Below are 20,187 nucleotides of genomic sequence, written 5' to 3' on the forward strand. Positions count from 1 at the left end.
GACATGTAAAGTTGTATTTGACTGTTTACGGTTTGTTTCCATCTGCTTTCTGTAAAGTCTGTGTGGCCTATTTTGCACAGTCATATGCAGCATCATAACATGAATGCATTAGTGCGGTTGCTATCGTCTCTGACTGCTAAATCGCTTGTGTTTGTTTGTTTTTCTCTCTCACCAGAAAGAAAAACACCACTTCTTGTTACTATGAAGCGACATTTCCAGAGAGCGCTCATTTGTACAGAGGCACCTGAACGCATCACCCGGAGCGACGAGCTGTCGTTGAGAAGGACGCGAACAGAAATGGACCCCGGACGGAAATAACCCAGTAAGCCTGAACATTAACTGTCTGCTCCAAACACATTAGTGCGGGTCAAATGTTTTTCACCAGGACAACGACGGGAAACCGTGAATTCGCTCAAAAATACTGTCGTTTCGGGAAACGACCGCTAGTTCGGTAACGTTAGCCGAGTTAGCCTGGAGCTAGCTTGGAGACGTACGCTGCTGTATTAGCTGTGTGTAGCGTTACCTGTGTGACATTGGACACTAACCCACTAACAGTAGTTCACATTAGCTGACATTTGTTGGTGTAAATAGTGTTAAAAGAAAGCCTGTTGTTAACAGGCTGCGGCGCTTATCCGTTGGTTCACTCCCCCTCACCGTGTGCGTGATCTCGGTCAGCTGTTGTTGTTATTGCTCTGACACTGAAATCAAACAGCAGCCATTGTTTTATCACGTAGCACAAAGATGCAGACATGAGTAATAAGCAAGCAAGCAGCTGTGGAAACATGTATTTGCGCCGTGTGCACAGTGGACATGATGGTTTTGCTAACACAAGGTTGTGACTGTAGAAAGATATTGTGTGTGATTTAGGTTGTAGTTTCATCTGTGACCGCAGGTTGTCGCTGTTAGCAGATGAGCAAGTTTGCATCTTATTTTAAGTCATATCTAATTAAAGAAGAAGAATTACTTCACTATTTATCTGTTATCTATACTCAATTTGTCCACTCTGTTATTATTATACAGGTTACACACACACACACACACCCACACACAGGCCCGAAATACACACACATGCACAGACACACACACACACACACACACACACACAGGCCCGAAATACACACACATGCACACACACACACACACACACACACACAGGCCCGAAATACACACACATGCACACACACACACACACACACACACAGGCCCGAAATACACACACATGCACACACACACACACACACACACACACACACACACACACACAAACACAGGCCCGAAATAAACACACATGCACACACACACACACACACACACACACACACACACAGGCCCGAAATACACACACATGCACACACACACACACACACACACACACACACACACAGGCCCGAAATACACACATATGCACAAACAGGACCTATAAACATGCGATTAACGGAGAGATGTCAGAGCGAGGGGGCTGCCAATGACCAGCGCCCTGAGCAGTAGGGGGTTTGGTGCCTTGCTCAACAGCACCTCAGCAGTGCCCACCTCTCCAGCCAGTCCACACTCCATTCATGGTTCACTGGCGACCCTCCAGCCTTCCTAGCCGAGTCACCTATGGACTGAGCTACTGCTGCCTGATTGCATATTGAGTAGTAATACTGAAGTTACTTGTTCCCCTTAGTTTATGTATGAAGCCTATTTAGGATATTTGAAATATGAATTTCTGATACCTTCGTTGTTATAAGTAAGTCACAATTTCAATTGAATATATATTTAGTTTCCAAATTGGTGTAAAGAAAAAGATAGATATGTCTTTTTGAGTATCTAAAACAAATATATTACTGTCAGATTTAGTATCTGGAACCAGCATCATGGCTATTCAAGACTATAGTAGTATGACATTTGAGTTTTTGCTGGTCACAGTCTCACTGTATTCACTGTATGATTAGAAGAAGAAGAAGAAGAATTACTTTATTTTTATCCCACACGGGGAAATTCAATTTTCACTCTTATTATCATACATGTTACACACACACAGGCCCGAAATACACACATGCACAACCAGGACCTATACATGCAATTAAGGAGAGATGTCAGAGCGAGGGGGCAGTTGGGGGTTCGGTGCCTTGCATACATGGTCCACACAGGGACTTGAACCAGCAACCCTACGGTTCCCAGCCAAGTCACCTATGGACTGAGCTACTGCCGCCCTATTAGTCGTACAGTATCCTCATCATGCCATCCAGTAGTGTGCGTTTTGCTTGGATGTCACAAAAAAATAATAATGACTTAATTAATAATGAAGCAAAACACAGTTTGCAACGTTGCAGTACAAGAGCTGTTTGGGTTTGTTGGATGCACATCCATCACTCCAAAAGCACACCCTTTTTCTTCCTTTTATAGTTTTTCTCAGGTTAAATGTCGCTGCGTTTGTCTGATTTCACCACAGGCTGTCTATGGCTGACCCCTGACCGGCACTTCACGAAGAACCCAAGGGGAGAAAAGTGAGAGGCCAGAGCTCAGGACCATGGAGGCTCGCTTTGGTAATATTGTGTTCAGCTCCAAGTTCGACTCAGGGAACCTGGCACGTGTGGAGAAGGTGGAAAAAGGCAGCTCCAGTCCTCCTGCAGATATAGCGCCCAGTGGAAGTGCCCTCCCAGGGTCAAACCTTACCCCCGACTATGAGTTCAATGTGTGGACGCAACCAGACTGTGGCGGCACAGAACATGAGAATGGAAACAGGTGACAGAACTTCTCCTTATGTAGCAAGTGTTATATCCACATGAGAGGAGAGAAAAAGACATGAGCAATACTTTGTTGTAGATAAATGAGTTTATTTGCTACACTCAACCTTTACACTGGGTTTCATTACCTACAGCATCACAAATCCTGTTTTTGCTTTTCAGATCGTGGTTTTACTTCAGCATACGAGGTGCTGCACCTGGGAAGATCCTGAAGATCAACGTAATGAACATGAACAACCAGAGGAAGCTCTACAGTCAGGGCATGGCTCCTCTCGTACGCACTTTACCTGGAAAGAACCGGTGGGAAAGGATCCGGGACAGACCCACATGTGAGGTATGTACACATACTCAGGGCGCACTCACACTGTGCGTGCGTCCCGTGCCCCGTGCTTTAGGGTCCTTGTCCCCCCCTCCAGGCCCGTTTGTACTCACACTACCTGGGCCTCGGAGAATGCTTCTTGCTGCCTATACGTCATCACGCCGTAACACGTCACACGCATTGATGACGTCATGGCGATGCGTGGCTTTGTTTCCAGATCTTTCCGTAGACCTCGGAGTTTTTGTGCGTCATGTCGACTGTTTTTGAATCTTTTCATCGACCAAATCTGCAGTAAACACTCCACCTCCGCATCACACCAACGTGAACCTTTCACCGCCATTGTTTGAAATGTCTGCGCATGGTCCCTCCTTCTTTTTTCTACGTCCCAACAGGCGCACAGGAAATGACCTCAGAACCGCCGTAGGCCTCGTGCTCGTACACGTGCGCACGCTCATGCTCGTTCATGTGCAAACGTGCTTTACTAAAGCCCACCTCTCCCAAACGGTCTGTGGACGTGCGCACTCACACTGGTCAAACGAACTAGACTTAAGCCGTGAAACGTCCTGGGGCACGGTACGGATGGACAGTGTGAGTGCGCCCTCAGAGGCTTTAAGGGAGAGGATGACCGCTGTTATTTCTCACAAAGCGTCTCTTCCTTCTTGCTTCTGTCGTGTTGCAGATGATAGATAACCAGTTCATCCTCTCATTCACTCACCGGCTGTTGGAGGCACGCGGGGCGACCACCTACTTCTCCTTCTGCTTCCCGTTCTCGTATAACGAGTGCCAGGAGATGCTGCAGCAGTTTGACAAGAGCTACCCCAATGCTGCTCAACTCACTCCCAGCAGGTAAAACTCAATACACACAGACGCCTCAAACACAAACATAATACATGTTGTTTGAAACTTTTGGCTGTTTTTATCCCTGGCCCTCTAATTTGTACAATCTCTTTGACTTTCCCTCCCACCAATCACCATCCTCTCACTGTCAGTGCCCCGGGCAGTGTGTATTATCATAGAGAGTTGCTGTGCCAGTCTCTCGATGGCAATAGGGTGGACCTGCTCACTGTGACCAACTGCAACGGGATGCAAGACGAGAGAGAGCCCCGTCTGCCTAAGCTATTTCCCGACACCAACACTCCAAGACCACACCGCTTCTCCAGCAAAAGGGTATCGCTCAATCTTACATAAGCGCATCAGTATCCTCTTTAAGCCATGTCAAAACCTTGAGGCTGACCCGTGGCCCATATGTGTCTGCGCGTGTTTGCAGGTGTTTTTTCTCAGCAGTCGAGTGCACCCCGGGGAGACTCCCTCCTCCTTTGTGTTCAACGGTTTCCTCAACTTTATCCTAAGAAGGGATGACCCTCGTGCTCATGCGCTTCGAAACATGTTTGTGTTCAAGCTCATTCCCATGCTCAACCCCGATGGAGTCGTTCGTGGGCACTACAGGTAATAACTACGCAGGGCTGCGTTTGAGTTACAGTTCAGTTTCAGCAGTTTAACAGGTAGGTGTGTGTGTGTGTGTGTGTGTGTGTGTGTGTGTGTGTGTGTGTGTGTGTGTGTGTGTGTGTGTGTGTGTGTGTGTGTGTGTGTGTGTGTGTGTGTGTGTGTGTGTGTGTGTGTGTGTGTGTGTGTGTGTGTGTGTGTGTGTGTGTGTGTGTGTGTGTGTGTGTGTGTGTGTGTGTGTGTGTGTGTGTGTGTGTGTGTGTGTGTGGCTATGTAATGATGTCCCCTCCATCCTGCCACTCTGCATTTAAGAAACCGTATACATGGCATTTAAGAAACCAGGTTACTACAGAAATCCAACTGTATCCCAGCTACTTAAGTGCACGTAACACCGCGCAGCCATGCAGGGGTTAGAAGAGTCGTGTCTGATGTCATATGTTGACCCTTTCAGCAGATTCAGGTAAACCTGCACTATTGTCTTTCAGACAATGATGTATTTAGCATTACCTTGTCAGTGTGTCAGCGTATAAGGGTTGGGCAGTATGTTAAAAATTTCCATCTGGTCACCGTCACCCCGACAACCGATTGCCGATATAATCAAGCAAGTGTGTGTGAAGAAACTGAATACAGCTCACCAAAACCATCCTGGGTAGTTTTTCCACTGTTCAATAACCAACTACTCTGGTTTGATCAAAAGAAAAAAAACCCTATTTCACAGAGTTAGATGTGAAAATATGCTGGCTCTACATGCTGCTCTTCCCTGCCGTCTCTCTGCTGTTGCTGGTCTCGCTGAATGAGAGTTGGTCGCTGAGTAGTCCTGCATAGCTAGACCTATCGCCACACTTCATTTTAACGCTGCCGTCACTCGTTCTTCAAAGATATGTGATGACGTCCATCTGTACCAACTTCTCTTTGTCTAAGAAAACAGAGTATCGTCCTGGAATTATACTGAATGCAGCGTACTGTTACATTGATTTCCAAACCTCACTACAGTGGGGAAATGGTATGTTTCTGTTGTGTTCTGTCAACAATGTTAAAATGTTATTTTTAAGTAACGTGTTTCTTTTGTGCAGGACTGATTCCAGGGGCGTAAACTTGAACAGACAATACCTGAACCCCAGCCCTGAACTGCACCCTTCCATCTATGCAGCCAAAACACTTTTGCTCTACCACCACACACACAACCGCCTGCACAAGACACAGTCCAGCACTCACTGTAACAGCCCCACACACACGCAGAACCCGCCCCTTAGCATCAAACCCGCCAATCAGCATCAGTCTCCTCCCTTCACTGCCCTCGAAGTCACCTTGAACCAACGAAATGCAGAGAAGGATGCAAATCCCGCCTTTCCAGAAGTTCCCATGGTGATGGAGGAAAACGCTTGGGTCACCACAGAGTTGGGGAAGGGGGACCAGAACAGCTCGTCAAGCTCCCCTGAGACTGTCGCACCTTTAACTGTAGAGGTAACAGTGCCACAGGTGGAGGAACAGGAATCAATTCCTCCCCAGGAGGGGGGTGTGGCGTATTATGTGGACTTGCATGGCCACGCCTCTAAACGGGGATGCTTCATGTACGGAAATAACCTTCCTGACGAGAGCCAGCAGGTGAAAACTCTTACATTTACTCACCCTCCCTCACAGAAAATTTTCAAATGACATTCAGTCATTATTTGTTTATCCCCATATGGCAGCCCCAACAGGTTGTATTTTATGTTACATACATTTCAGCTCCTGTGCACTGTTTCCTTTCTCTGCAGGTAGAGAACATGCTGTACCCAAGGCTGATCGCTGTGAACTCTGCCCACTTTGATTTCCTTGGCTGTAACTTCTCTGAGAAAAACATGTATGCACGAGACAAAAGAGATGGCCAGTCTAAAGAAGGCAGCGGGCGGGTGGCCATTCACAAGGCCATAGGACTGCTGCACAGGTCGGATTCCAATGGATTCACAAAAAGTCTGCATTTAATGTTCAGGGTTGTCGGCTCAAATAGCACATGGCAACTTTTTAAAAATCTATTTTAAACAAATTTGACTATCTATTGGACTTTCATGGTGCTTTAACTCATGTTTAACTCCGTCTATATGCACTGTACACGGGTCTCAGTCATTACCTTGAATGTAAATGACCTGATATGAACATTCTCATTTGTTTTAAAGCTTTTAACACGTTTCTGTTATCCGGTCCCCACCAGCTACACTTTGGAGTGCAACTACAACACAGGGAAAACGATGAACACCATCCCACCTGCTTGCCATGACAACGGACGGGCAACCCCACCTCCACCTCCGTCATTCCCTCCAAAATACACTCCAGAAATATTTGAGCAGGTAGGAAAACAAGAATGAGTTCTGTACAAGTATCCGTTCTCATTCAGAGAGGAACCACCTTTCTACACATGGCATCCCAAGCTGTTGACTTCCCATCATCAGCTGATATGCACATTTTTTAAAAAACTAAAACCTTCCTTCAAACCAAATTTATCTTAAAAGCAGACCATCCACATTCTTTTTCAGTCTCCAGACAGACTCCTTTGATTAAAACAGTCATTTTTCCTTGCAGTACACAGGAGTGGCTGCTCTGCCACCATAGTTTGTTTGCGTTATTATGTGAACCACAGTGTGTGTGTGTTATAGTGTGACTTCTGGATCTAACGAGGTGTCCACAGCAGCTGCTTAGCTACTGCTGTCGTAGATGGCACGCTGACTGCCATATACGTTACTGTAATGTTCTGTACTGACTACGACTATGGATAAGGATATATGTAGCAGCGTCATTATACAGAAACCTATGTCAGGTTATGTGGGAAAACAGAGAAAGGCTTGGGAACCTTTTAAGAGATAAGGCACTTGTGAAGTAAACCCATTGATGTTCATCAGGTGGGGCGGGCCGTGGCTATCTCAGCCCTGGATATGGCGGAGTGTAACCCCTGGCCCCGGCTGGTGCTATCTGAGCACAGCTGCCTGATGAACCTTCGCGCTTGGATCCTGAAGCACGTCCGCAACACCAAAGGCCTGAACACACACATCCAAGCTCATCCTCCACCAAGAATACACCACAACGGCAGCAAGGCGTCACCGCCAAAGAGCTTCAACAAGTCAGTCAACAATTAAACTCAAAAAGACGACAAACATGAGCTCCCTTAGTTTCTCTTCTGAGTTTCCACGTGTAACATTTGGCTCACAGGTTTCTGTTTGTCTTCATGTTCTGAGCAGCTGTCTGTCTGGCTCAGCGTCAGAGAACACCCTCAGTCGCATTCGCTGCAACAGCCACAGTAGCAGCGGCCAGACACCCTCCCCGAAGATGCACAACTCCCCGAGCTTTACCTTTGGCTGCCCCCCACCCCGTACTCACACACAGCACAACAGCACGCACACCAGCGGACGTGGAGGCAACAAGACACTGGGCCCGGTCAGGGGTAAGTTGATCTCTCTGGCATTTTTTATCACCTCTCCCTGGGAGTACCGCAGATCTTCTCTTTTTCACTCTCAATATCACATATTCTGTCATCTAGTTTCTCTTTCTCTTGCTTCCATCCTCTCTGCTGAGTTAGATTATGGGTGGTTGATGTGTCTGTCTGTGTGAGCTTCAGGTTTAGTGTGAGGATTATGTAAAATTGGTCCCAGGTTCGGGGGTTAGCTGGATTTTTAGAAACAAACGGATGAATGTCATGAACGTCTGTGGGCCGGAACAACAGCATGACCCCTGCATGACCTTTGGCTGACCTCACCATGGCCCCACCTGCTGCTGCTGCTGCTGCTGTCTGCAGATGCATTTTCTCACCTTTGAGGATTGAAAGTGTCATGAGCCCTGTTCCAAGGCACAAAGACCAAACTGCTTATTTGGGGAGATTTCTTTTTAAGCATTGGGATCGTTTTCAACTTTGACTCAAACGGTTTTAGCTTCCAACGATTAGAAAAACAAGAAAAGTCCAGAAAAAACTATTTCACATTCCACTTCGTTACATTTCTTCATTCATTCATCTTCAACCTCTTGTCCGGGTTGGGGGGGGGCTGGAGCTGATCCTAGCTGACATTGGGCGTGAGGCGGGGTCCACCCTGGACAGGACGCAATATTTATTTATTTATTTATTTTCATTTATCATTTTCAAATATTGGATAAAGTTTATGTGCTGTTGTTTTCAGTAGGCTGTGGAATTGCAATGTTACAACATAGGTGATCCTATTTTTATCAATTACATTTTTAATTTTTTAATAATATTCATATATTTATTGATAATTAATTTTATTGATGTATTTATTTATTATTTATTATTTTATTTAAAGTTTAATAAAATCCACTGTTAATCTGACAAAAATAACTTTGAGTATGATTTTTGCTTTAAACGAGCAGCCCTAGTACATGGCTCCTGTGAGTTGCACCCAATCCCTGCATGTCTGAGCTGGTGCACGTGTGTGTGTGTGTGTGTGTGTGTGTGTCTCCCTCTCTGTAGAGCCTAAGCCTCAGGAGAAGCGACGTCCCCCCCACCACCGATCCATCCTACGGTCTCCCAGCAACAGCCACGCACCCTCTCGCCCCCCACTCTCACCCCCTTCCTCCTCCTCCTCCTCGTCTTCCTCCGTGTGTGCAGCGGGCTCCTGTCCCCTCCCGGCCTCCGTCACTATGACAGGTCTGTACTCCCTCCAGTCCCCCAGCCTCTCCACCTTGCTCCCCTCCCTGCAGGCTCTTCCCCGCCCGGGGCTGCTCTCCAAACTGAGCCCGCTGCTCCTTCAGGGCCTACCGCCGCCCACCAACACTCAAGCTGGGCCCACCCAGGACTCAATATGACCTAACCTGTGAGAGCTTGGGCATAGGTGTGTGTGTGTGTGTGTGTGTGTGTGTGTGGGTAGACTGGATGAGTGTAATTGCTTGGAGTAGCAGACAAGTGGTGTTTTAAGTTATATCAAGAGATTGTCTATACAGAAACTCGCACCTGCCTGGCACTCCATGTACTGAAGGTCAAAACAAGTGCGAATCACTATTTGATCTCTGTGTCCGTGTGTGTGCGTGTGTGCGTGCGTGCGTGCGTGCGTGCGTGCGTGCGTGCGTGCGTGCGTGCGTGCGTGCGTGCGTGCGTGCGTGCGTGCGTGCGTGCGTGCGTGTGTGTGTGTGTGTGCGCGTGCGTGTGTGTGTTTTCTGGTGCTAGCACTTGTTTTTCCTTCTGCATTTTCCCCGGGACTTGCAGAATATACAGTATTTGCTGTTAATATTAATATTGGAAATATGCTGACTGATGCATTGTCTTATTTTCCGTCTGTACACAAGAAATAAGCTATGAAGAAAACCATGTTACTGTGCTGATATTTAGGAAATAGCCAGGGCTGTCATCCTTCCTGTTTTAACGGGAGCTCTTCTGATCAGCTACAGTACGAATGCAGTACTTTTACTTTTGCCCTGTTGCACTTTTTTAACACTTATTTATTGTTTTTATTACTTTATTTGCAGAATGATACTGAACACAGTGTAAAATCTTTCAGAGCACCTTCGTTTCTTTCTTCCATGTATTTGTATTTCGCTCTGTGATGTTTGGATGTAAAGCGGTGCCAGTCACGCGGCTCACACCGTCCACTTAAAGTCACGTTTGGAGTCATTTCAGAGACGCTGTGAGCGTTCTGTAGACCGTATTTAATTCCTCGTGACTGAAAATCACATTTAAAAGTTCTGTGGTTCAGTTTTTGCTGTGAGTCATTTCTTTAATACTTCTGAAACCTGCATCATTCCAGCGTCGGTCCAGTGTCGGTCGGGACATGACGAGGTTCACAGTGAAGCCTACTGCCAGAAACCTCGTGTGGACCATCGCCGAGTTTCTTAGAGATAAAAAAAAAAAGAGTTGCTTTATAAAGCTGATACGAGCAATATTGTACAAACCCATTTGTTTGGTCCAGTGTTGGAACAGTTTGACTGAGTCAATGTTGTGTTTGGAGTTTTTCTAATACGTTATTGTTTTAGGTGTAAATAAAATCTAGAGTTCTTTAATTTTATTATCATCTAACTGTAAAACATTGAGCATTATTTATTCAATCACACATTTGTGTCTTTCCTAGTGTAAACTGAACCTGGCAGGTTTTTAGTAGACTGTCAGTGGTCAAGTGAATATATTTTGTGGTCAGCAGAGGTGAGAAAATATCCTGTCGTCTTGGTCTTTATGTAAACCTCACAGATCTGTAATATGTCTGTAATTCAATTTTGCGTGTTCCCATCCATTGCTTACTCCAGGTAGGAAATGAGTCCTTACCCCAAGTGAAGGAGTTCAAGTACCTCGGGATCTTGTTCACGAGTGAGGGGACGATGGAGCGTGAGTTTGGCCGGAGAATCGGAGCAGCGGGGGCGGTGCTGCAGTCGCTCTACCGCACCGTTGTGACCAAAAGAGAGCTGAGCCGGAAGGCAAAGCTCTGGATCTACCGGTCAATCTTCGTTCCTACCCTCACCTGTGGTCATGAAAGTTGGGTCATGACCGAAAGAACGAGGTCGCGAGTACAAGCGGCCGAAATGGGTTTTCTCAGGAGGGGGTCTGGAGTCTCCCTTAGAGAGAGGGGGAGAAGTTCAGCATCCGTGAGGAACTCGGAGTAGAGCCGCTGCTCCTTTGCGTTGAAAGGAGCCAGTTGAGGTGGTTCAGGATCATCTGGTAAGGATGAACCCTGGGCGCCTCCCTAGGGAGGTGTTCCAGGCACGTCCAGCTGGGAGGAGGCCTCGGGGAAGACCCAGGACCAGGTGGAGAGATTAGATCTCCACACTGGTCTGGGAACGCCTCAGGATCCCCCAGTTAGAGCTGGTTAATGTGGCCCGGGAAAGGGAAGTTTGGGGTCCCCTGCTGGAGCTGCTGCCCCCGCGACCCGAACCCGGATAAGCGGATGAAGATGAGATGAGATGAGATGTGTTCCCATCTGAGCACTTGATGGTTTGTGTTTGAGGACCAGTCATCGTAGATGCACTGAAGAAGCAGAGGTGACACCTGGAGAGGGCAGATGTACCGGGTCATGACTCGATTGGATCCAAATAGCTCTCAGAATATCTGGCTACTGCTGCTGTCATCTGCTCCAGTGCGGTGTGACGTAGTTGTGTTGTGCCTCGCTCTGGTGTCTGTGGTCAGCAGCAGGTTTAGTGGCTCTACTCGTTCTTTGCTTTCCCAGACCTGCTGGATTATGTTGTGATCCCATGAGCCTCCTCATTGGCTGAGTCCTTGATTTAGAGAAACTTGAATGAAGATTTTTTATTATATAAAGTTAGTGGCTTTTAAAGTACACAGGCCTATAAAACCCTTTGATTAAACAAAATGCTTTAACTGCAGATCGTGTTTGGACGTTGAGTTAAAGCGGCATATTTTGGACATTTTCACAAAAGCCTTTCTCTTTTACGGGGATGGAAAAGGAGAACATAGGCCTGAAAATGGGAACTCTAAGAGATAGTTTGGATTTGTTTAAGTGGGGTTGTATGAGGTTCTTCTCTATAGTCAGTGTGTTACCTGCAGGAGCATGTCCCCAGTTTGGAGAAGCAGACAGGAGATCAGGCACTGGAGAGAAGACATTTTTTAGATTATAGCCTAAAAAAGGCAAGGCTTTCGTCAAAGCCACCAGACTCATTTGGAGAAAACCTTGCAGAACACAGGAGTTGCCGGTTACTTTATTTATTTTGTCGTTTTCTTTTTAGGTGGTTTGCTTTTCCTGTGCTAAAATCCATTTAGCATTTTAACTGCGGCACCTGTCCACAGCCGTACATGGCTTAGCTTCCGTGTCGATACTCCTGCCTGCTTCTCCAAACTGAGGACGTCGTGACCACAACCCACTGTAGGTAGTACACCTCATATGATGCCACTCCAGTTACTATGAGTGAAACTCAAACTTCTGCTAATGTGATGGTTATTTTGCGCTCTGGGGACATAAAAATTGTCCTTAATGCTCCTTTACTATCACTTAAACAATATGTAACTTTCCATGTAGCCTCCGCCCAATGCGTTCAGCGCAGTGGGAGGCCTGTCACTTTAGACCAAATGTAGTGAACCACTCTGCTTTCTGACTGTGAACTCCAGTGTCCTGTTTCCCAGCTGTTGCAGTCCTGCAGCTTAAATATATCTCCATCCAGAATGACAAAAAAGCTTTTCGGTGGAAACACTGTATGCATAGTCACATTCTCGCCAGGTATTTCTGCTTTATACTCCTTATGAGAACTGTGCTGTTTCCTTCCATGTGGTGCTAACCTTCTGTACCAGACTACGGTTGGTAGTAAGTGTTCGTCTGTGTAACAGAATATCACCTTCTTGAATGTGCTGCTGTCTTTTACCGCCTCCCTGTTTAACCTCTGGAATAAAAAACTATCCCTTTGTGAAGCAACTTCTGTGTGTGGGTCCTCTAGTGTCTGTCGAGTCTCTCTCTGTGTGCGTGTGTGTGTGTGCGTGTAACCTTTATTTTACAGCTTCCCTGTAAAACGTAGTTGGTCGCAAATGTGTCAACTACTGTTTGGAAGTCAAACCTCTCCTATGAGACTGTCGAAAACACCGATGTACTGTAGCAGATGGTTACATTTGTTTATTTATAAATTCATTTGATGACGTCGTACTTTAAGCTCTGTGTTGCTCATCTGCCACCCACTGTTTCTCCTCTCCTTTCTGTGTCCTGTATTTACGTCCCTTCGTCTGGTTAACAGGCCTCAGCTGCCCAGACTTTCAGGCTGGAGGACCCAGCTCAGCGAGTCTGTCTAGAATGCCTTTCCCCATGCGTTCTGGGCGTGTGGGGAGAGGATGCCGGACTCTTACGATCACTCATCATCCCGCAGATGCCCGCACAGAGGTTAGCTGACCTGGCTGGCTCACTCAGACAGCAAACTGCAATATATCTTCTATACAACATTGGTTTATGAAGTCTCACTGCAATCTCTCCATCTGTCACAGACTGCTAAAGACTCGGGGCCTGAACATATCCTTTCCTCCATCAAATTTAGCAAGTGAGTCCAATCTTGTCCGTCAATCTCTCAGGGAACATTTGTAAGCTGAAGAAGAAGAAGTCAGAAGAATTCACAAATGGAGTTAAATCCATCTGAAAGCAGTGCACAATGAGAAAAGTGCACTCAGAGTGAAGAAAGTGTGTCTCCCTCACAAACAAAGAAGAGTTTGATTGTCCCGCCTGGTAGCACCCTGAGCAGGACTTCTTTCTTAATCCTGCACCCAAACATTCTGACCACGCTGCAGAGTTCATCAGTACTCAGGTTTCTGGTTGGATTTGAACACAGATAACCAGAAAGACATGTTGCACAGGAGGCTCACAGCCTACAAGGGCACCCTGATCCTTTCACTGTGATTGAATAAGTGCTCGATCACTTCCGTCAGTTAATGAACATAAGAAACAGGCAATAAAATGCTTTTTCAAAATGTGCAGAACACCAAAAGAGGTCATTGAAGATAATAATGAAGGGAATTATGATTACAAAGGTTAGACGTTTACACAATGTCCCCATGAGACATCTTCTATGACCCCTGCTGTGATGTGCTGATGAAACATTATTTCCCTCTGTTGCCCGTCCAGATGTGAGCTGCAACCTCACATGAGCCGCATCCCCGTCCGGAGGGTGGGGTCGACCGAAACCCCTCCTGCACACGACAGTACAACATCCATCCCTACCAGCATTAACCCAGTCTCATCGGGCAATAAGGGCGAGTCCGCCACCATGAAGGTGTGGAAGCTGCTTAGACCTGGCCTCCATCGGCACCTGTCTCTCTCAGGCATGTATACGTGTTTGGGCCGGAGAGAGTTACCTGATCGATGATTGCATCAGTGACATACAGGGATTGCTAATTTGTCATCTAATAATATTATAATATATTTATTTGTACATATGACTACAGTGTTTATGCCCCAGAATAAAGTGTCTGCAGCAGAGCTTTGACACATTATTTAGCCACGCTGGTGGGGCGATGCTATGGATGGCAATGTCATCTAATGCCTCTAGCAAGTTAAAAAAGTTCACTTATCTAAAGAACTATTTCTATATCCCTTTTGGCAATTTGTGTGCATTTAAGGTCTCCACAAGAGTCCCACTGACTTTAGTCATCCCCGGTTTCTTCTTGTGCCACCACGACGTGGCCATGTTTGTCTCAGGGTGAAGTATCTCAACTACAGAATGGATTGCCCTGAAGTTTAGTAATCCTGCCCCCATCAGGGTAAAATTACGCACATACATTCAAACTCCCATCTGCCTCAGCTGTACTTTGTTTTCAGGGCTAATTAGCACATGTTAGCATGCTAACACGTTGAGCTAAGATGGTGAACCTGGCAAACATTATACGCTTTAAACATCAGCATGTTAGCATTGTCATTGTGTTAGCATGCTGACGTTAGCATTTAGCTCAAAGTACCACTGTGCCTAGGTACCGCCCTATTTTAGCGCCTGTCTCTTTTAGCGCCTCTTTGGAATAAACCAAGTGTTTCCAGGTGTTCCATCATTTCAGCTGGGGAAGGACTGTAGCGGTCATTTCTACCTCTATATAGTACAGTTGTGACATCACAACCATATGGAAGTTTTGACGGCTCATTTAAAGACACAAAAATAGAGGCTGTGTGCATTTCTCTGTGGATTAAGCATTTTAAGACTCTCACAGTATTTATATAGCTCCTTGACCTGCGTTATAATAAAAAATCAATATCACTTTTTTACTCAATGGGACCTTTAATGGATGGAGCTTTTACAACAGGTGAAGTGTGATAACAGGGAGCTCCATGTGACATAACACAGCATCACAGAAGATATGCTAAGTGCTACATAAATTGCTTTTAGAGTTCCCTCTTTCCAGTTTGTAAACTGCACATATATCACAGTTAACACCAATTTGGTTTCACTCCACAGGGGTGTCTGGGAAAGAGGGTGCCATGCACTTGGCCTCTAAAGCACTAAGGAAGAACAGCCCAGACAGGAGTCTCCAGTACAAAGGAAATACTATTATAGAAACGGCACATGAGGATGAAACAGTGCAACAGCAACAGGTGAAAACACACACACACACACACACACGCACACGTACACGCATTAAATGACTAAAGACTTGACCAGGATGTTCGATGTTCTCTTAAAGGCTGAGGAAACCCCAGCGATGCCTCTGCCTGAGACTGTGAACATGTGTGAGACAGTGACCCTGTGTGGAGAAGCCTAGGAACTGCACAGAAGAGGAGGTGCTTGTGTATATGTCTGTATTTGCTCCATGTGAGCCTAAATTAGTATATTGTGACCAAAACCATTTAAAACTAGCACACAGGAGGGGTGTTGTCATCAGAGGAAGGGTGTCCTAATGTGCACTACAACAACTTTGACGTTAGTTATTCAGATGTTCCGGGGCATGGATGGTGTTTTCAACCACGCCGTCCATCATAGTCAGACTGCAGAGCTTTACTGGAGCAGTTGGAGGTTTAGTGCCTTGCTCAATGAAACCACAACTGTGGCTGAGGTAGGGGAGAAATACAAACCTCTCCCTTCCAAGTTCTACCTGATCAAGAATCTGTAGACTTGACATATCCTTTAACTTCAGCTGACATCGTTGTACTGCACATATCTGTTGATGTAGTTTTAGCCCTTCCCCTCTGATGTCCCCTCCGCCAAAAAGGTGTTAAATGCCCTCTGACCAACACTTTTATGCACTGGTAAGTCATTTGAGAGCCAGTCACTTGCACTGTTACAGCAAAGGACGAGCACAGCGGCACCTGTATCACCTCCTTATTTACATTGTGACTTTGAAACAAACGTGAGTGCAGTGTGTATTTAATGTTATTATTCCAGAAGTTATTTGTGTTTTGCATTTAATGCCTCTCAAAGGTAATCTCCCGTTTATGGGACTTTCATTGTTTGTTTTAAAACACCGACGTCAGAAGGATTTTTGACACAGGAGAGAAAACTGAAATGTGAGATTATAAAATAGCGCTGAGCGAAGCGCAACAATAATTAACTGCACATATCCTGTTGGATGAGATCACCTGTGTGCGCGCCATGTGTGGCACGGCATTTAAGAAGAATACACATGGGCCTGGAGGGTCCAGCTATGAGTTAGAAAGGACAATAACAATGTTACTGAGGAGTATCAGTAATGTAACAAACATCCAAGGCTTGGAATATCTTTTGGAGTGAAGTAGGGCTTAAAACATGACACAGCTGTATATCTGCCTACAGCAGCTCACCCTCAAAAAGTGGGTGTCTGTGTGAAAAGGGCTCCAGGGAGAGAGGACACCCAGTCCCATGAAGCCTGGCAGTGACTGCATCTGCTGCAGTGGACCAGGGAACTGAGTTTGGGACATTTATTTTCCACATCTACTTAAAGCCACGTACACACACGGCTTAAACACAAAACAAGTATCAAGATATAAGGTCCAAAGGGTGGGTTAATACTTTTACACACACACACACACACACACTGAGTATTGAATATACTTTCCTCGTCACATTCCATCTGAGCGTTTTGCTCCACAGCAGACCAACATAAGAAGCTGTACTTTATCACTATATGGATATTTTGTGGAAGGCAAACACTTACAGGAGTTGTCTATTTAAATGCATATCTTAACCAACTTACTTATACTGTGACTTCTATAATACTGTGTTGAATCAAACTTGAAGTACAAATTAAAAAAAACTTTAAAAATGGTGTTTTTTCCTTTTTGCAGAATAATAAATCTATGAGAACGTGTTGAGTGTGCATGCACAGTAACATAAGGAATGACTGAACCGTTTACGCAAATGGCCTTCAAACATTTTTATTAGAAAAAACACTACTGTGCAATTTTACAAATAAATTCATCTCTTGGGACTGGAAGAGGGGAATGTTGTGTCCGTGGTGGTGGTGGTGGCATTGAGTCCGATCTCATCTCACCTGTGGGGAGAAAAAGACTTTCAGCAGGTCCACAGGTGTTAGACCTTGGAAATGGTCCTATTTATAGCTGCATGCGCTTCCACTATCGAACGAGAGGACACTCCTAAGCATCACTAGGGTGCACTCACACATAAGTAACTTGGTCAAGGTCACAGTGGTACATGATTGTCAGTGGCAAGTGAAATAAAAATAAAGAAAGGTACCATGACATGCACTCACCTCTCCAATCACATTGGGGGAGTCTAATCCTGCTTCTTGGGGTTATTGACAGCGACGTAGTGATACAACACGACCAGCAGGAACAATGACACGCCAAGCATGTTGGCAAAAATGGCCAGCTGCACGTCTGTCACCATTCTGTGAAGGACAAAGAGACAAATTAGTGCGAGTGAAAGAAAGCCGCTCACTTTTTATGTGAATTTCACAATATTTGACACACAGCAGTAACAGGCGGTGACAAACATGGAACCATTGTGCAACAGTATGTCAGTAAAAGCTGCTCAGTCTTACAATAAATGTGTGTTCGGCCTTTAGTCGACAAAAGCCAAGAATCACATCAGTGTTCTCCCTAATTTACTAACATTTCATGCTTACTTTGCATCATTTTGTCCATCCCCCAAAGTAAAACACACCTTTGGGATATCACTGCATTGTATGACCCTTTTTTTATCAATTGTTGTATTGAGGGAAGAAAGCAACACGCTGCTTGGAAAGAAGGATAATGCATTTACAATCATAATTAATTAAATTAAAGTATATATATTTTCAGCTCCAATAGCTTTACGCCACTACTTGACGTAAGTGAGTCCGTGTGTCGACCCTTGCTGGTCGCTGGACTCTGCATATGGACATTTTGTGTAATGCATCCAAAAATAATCGGAGTTATTGTAACGAACATCATTTTATCTGAGATTACATGGCTGCAAATGTGCACCATCAATCTGTGTAACCAAGCTAACACTAGCTAGCTCACAAGTGGAAGCAGCATTTGCGTAGTAACGTTAACAAACACGAATGTACACATGAAGCTTCGTCAAAATGACAACATTAAACCCGCTGCAATGCCGTTTAACTGCTAAAATGACTTACATTACGCCTCAAATGTGGTTTTTCCTCTCGGTTGCAAAGCTGCTTCAGCTGTTCAGCATCAAACACGTCAACGCTGTCACTTCCGGTTTGACGGGAAAGCCACGTCACGTTTAGGAAATAAAACCCTCAGGGATCAATTAACACAAATAAAACACAAATTCGACACTTCAACGACTTCTAATCATGTTGTTTTCTCCTTAATTAATTAAAATCATGTAATTTCGGACAATTCGACAGGATTTCGTGGTGTTTTTAAATCGATGTTGTCTCGGACCTCCAGGCCAGAGGCGGCGCTAGTGAGCGACAGCCGGCGGGGTTGTAGGAGTGGCCCCAGTGTTTCGACATCACCTCACCGGCGTGAACGACAGAGGCTCGGCTCGATGGTACTTGGACTCGGCAGCTAACGTTGGGGATCCGTGTTTCCAAAGGAGGAGGCGTCCATTTCTCTACCAGAGGAGCCACACCGCGCCACCATGGCTCTCTACGAATATGTCACTGAGGACCAGCTGGCGGGCTTCGACAAATACAAGGTACGCTGCTGCTATAGCAACTAGCCCCTGACCCGAGCCTGCGTGTGCGCGTGTGTTTAACGGCTAGCTGTCACGATCCGCAGGGTGCAGACCGTGAAGGTAGCCATAGTTACCGAAAACCATACCGGAAGCTGGTCATATTCCCCTAACAAAATAAAAGCTCGATTGGCGTTACAGACTCTAAAACGCTGCTGTTATTGTCACGTTTTTTTTTTGGGAGTATTTTCTCTTCTTGCGTGGAGCTTTGACACTGACATTAATCTATTCAATTTAAACTTTGTTTATAGTGCAAAATCATAACACAAGTGATCTCAGGGCACTGTACAGAGTAGGTATAGACCACACACTATGACTTATTTATGATTTGCGTGGACCCAATTCCCCCTTGTGCACAGTGGCAACGAAAAGCTTCCCTTTAAAAGGCAGGGACGAACAGACCCAGCTCTGTGGAGGACAGACATCTGTCTGCACCTTTTGGGGAGAAAGAGATAAAAGACAGACAGATGGACAGAGAGAGAGAGAGAGAGTCCCAGAGATGTAAGCAACCACAGAAGTAACAGTAACTATAATAAGATCTATAGTAATGTGAATATGACTGATGTGTTAAGCACAGCTAAGGTGATATAATATGACATAATACTACTTATGGTGGTAAATGTGATCAATGATGAGTAGTGGTAATAACAGCTGTGATACAGTGAGATATGTTACTGATGAGCAGCAGAGACCTGCAAGACAACAAAGCACAAACAATCCCGGGGACGAAAGTGAGTTAGTAACATTGATGAGACATGAATGATGCAGACAGAGAGGAGAGACGCTCAGAGGATCAGGAACAGTGTCTGGGTCTATAGCAGCATCATTAAGCAGAACAAAATCCGTTTAGGCTCCGTCTAATGCAACACCTCCCCAAACACAAAGCCTTACATTATGCACCACACTAGGATTTTTCTTAAACGCCTCTGAATATTTGGGCGTAATGTTAAAGTATCGTCATAATCTCTACAATTAACTTATCTCATATCATTTCCGTAGATTTTATTTGACTTGTATTCTTATCTCTCTATATATTTAACTATTAGTTCATTGTTTACCTTCTATATTTAACTAATAGTTCATTGTTTACTGTTCATTGTTTACCTTCTATATTTAGCTAAGAGTTTATTGTTTACCTTCTATATTTAACTAAGAGTTTATTGTTTACTGTTTTACTTTCCGTACTTATTTAGCTAAGAGTTT

The 20,187-nt window shown here is 45.3% G+C and overlaps 3 protein-coding genes across 5 annotated transcripts in view; 2 read left to right on the forward strand and 1 right to left on the reverse strand.

Moving 5' to 3' along the window:
* Positions 1–240: 240 nt before the first annotated feature.
* Positions 241–17,037, forward strand: agbl5 (AGBL carboxypeptidase 5). Of its 3 annotated transcripts, none has more exons than XM_083933844.1 (17): positions 241–322; positions 2,435–2,727; positions 2,892–3,063; positions 3,728–3,894; positions 4,038–4,215; positions 4,316–4,494; positions 5,565–6,096; positions 6,249–6,418; positions 6,683–6,818; positions 7,368–7,585; positions 7,704–7,906; positions 8,942–9,118; positions 13,129–13,271; positions 13,373–13,425; positions 14,004–14,200; positions 15,322–15,458; positions 15,548–17,037. In XM_083933844.1, the coding sequence occupies exons 2-17, from the start codon at positions 2,513–2,515 to the stop codon at positions 15,623–15,625; spliced, it is 2,955 nt and encodes a 984-aa protein (XP_083789970.1). In that variant the 5' UTR covers positions 241–322; positions 2,435–2,512; the 3' UTR covers positions 15,626–17,037. The 3 variants fall into 3 exon arrangements, with proteins under 3 accessions (XP_083789970.1, XP_083789971.1, XP_083789972.1); XM_083933845.1 differs by having other exon boundaries at positions 15,554–17,037; XM_083933846.1 differs by lacking the exon at positions 8,942–9,118.
* A 160-nt stretch (positions 17,038–17,197) lies between these two features.
* On the reverse strand, positions 17,198–18,423 carry ost4 (oligosaccharyltransferase complex subunit 4 (non-catalytic)). The gene is made up of 3 exons (XM_083934327.1): positions 18,419–18,423; positions 17,549–17,686; positions 17,198–17,329 (listed from the first exon to the last, which is right to left on the reverse strand). The coding sequence occupies exon 2, from the start codon at positions 17,683–17,685 to the stop codon at positions 17,572–17,574; it is 114 nt and encodes a 37-aa protein (XP_083790453.1). The 5' UTR covers position 17,686; positions 18,419–18,423; the 3' UTR covers positions 17,198–17,329; positions 17,549–17,571.
* A 15-nt stretch (positions 18,424–18,438) lies between these two features.
* The window catches only part of selenoi (selenoprotein I), a 16,248-nt gene continuing 14,499 nt past the window's right edge, over positions 18,439–20,187 (forward strand). Inside the window, exon 1 of the mRNA XM_083934326.1 lies at positions 18,439–18,948. Within this exon, the coding sequence (XP_083790452.1) occupies positions 18,892–18,948 (57 nt within the window). The 5' untranslated portion in view covers positions 18,439–18,891. The remainder of the gene's footprint in view (positions 18,949–20,187) is intronic.

The sequence above is a fragment of the Echiichthys vipera genome (genome assembly GCF_963691815.1).
Source record: "Echiichthys vipera genome assembly, chromosome: 19".
In the NCBI taxonomy this organism is placed as follows: domain Eukaryota; kingdom Metazoa; phylum Chordata; class Actinopteri; order Perciformes; family Trachinidae; genus Echiichthys; species Echiichthys vipera.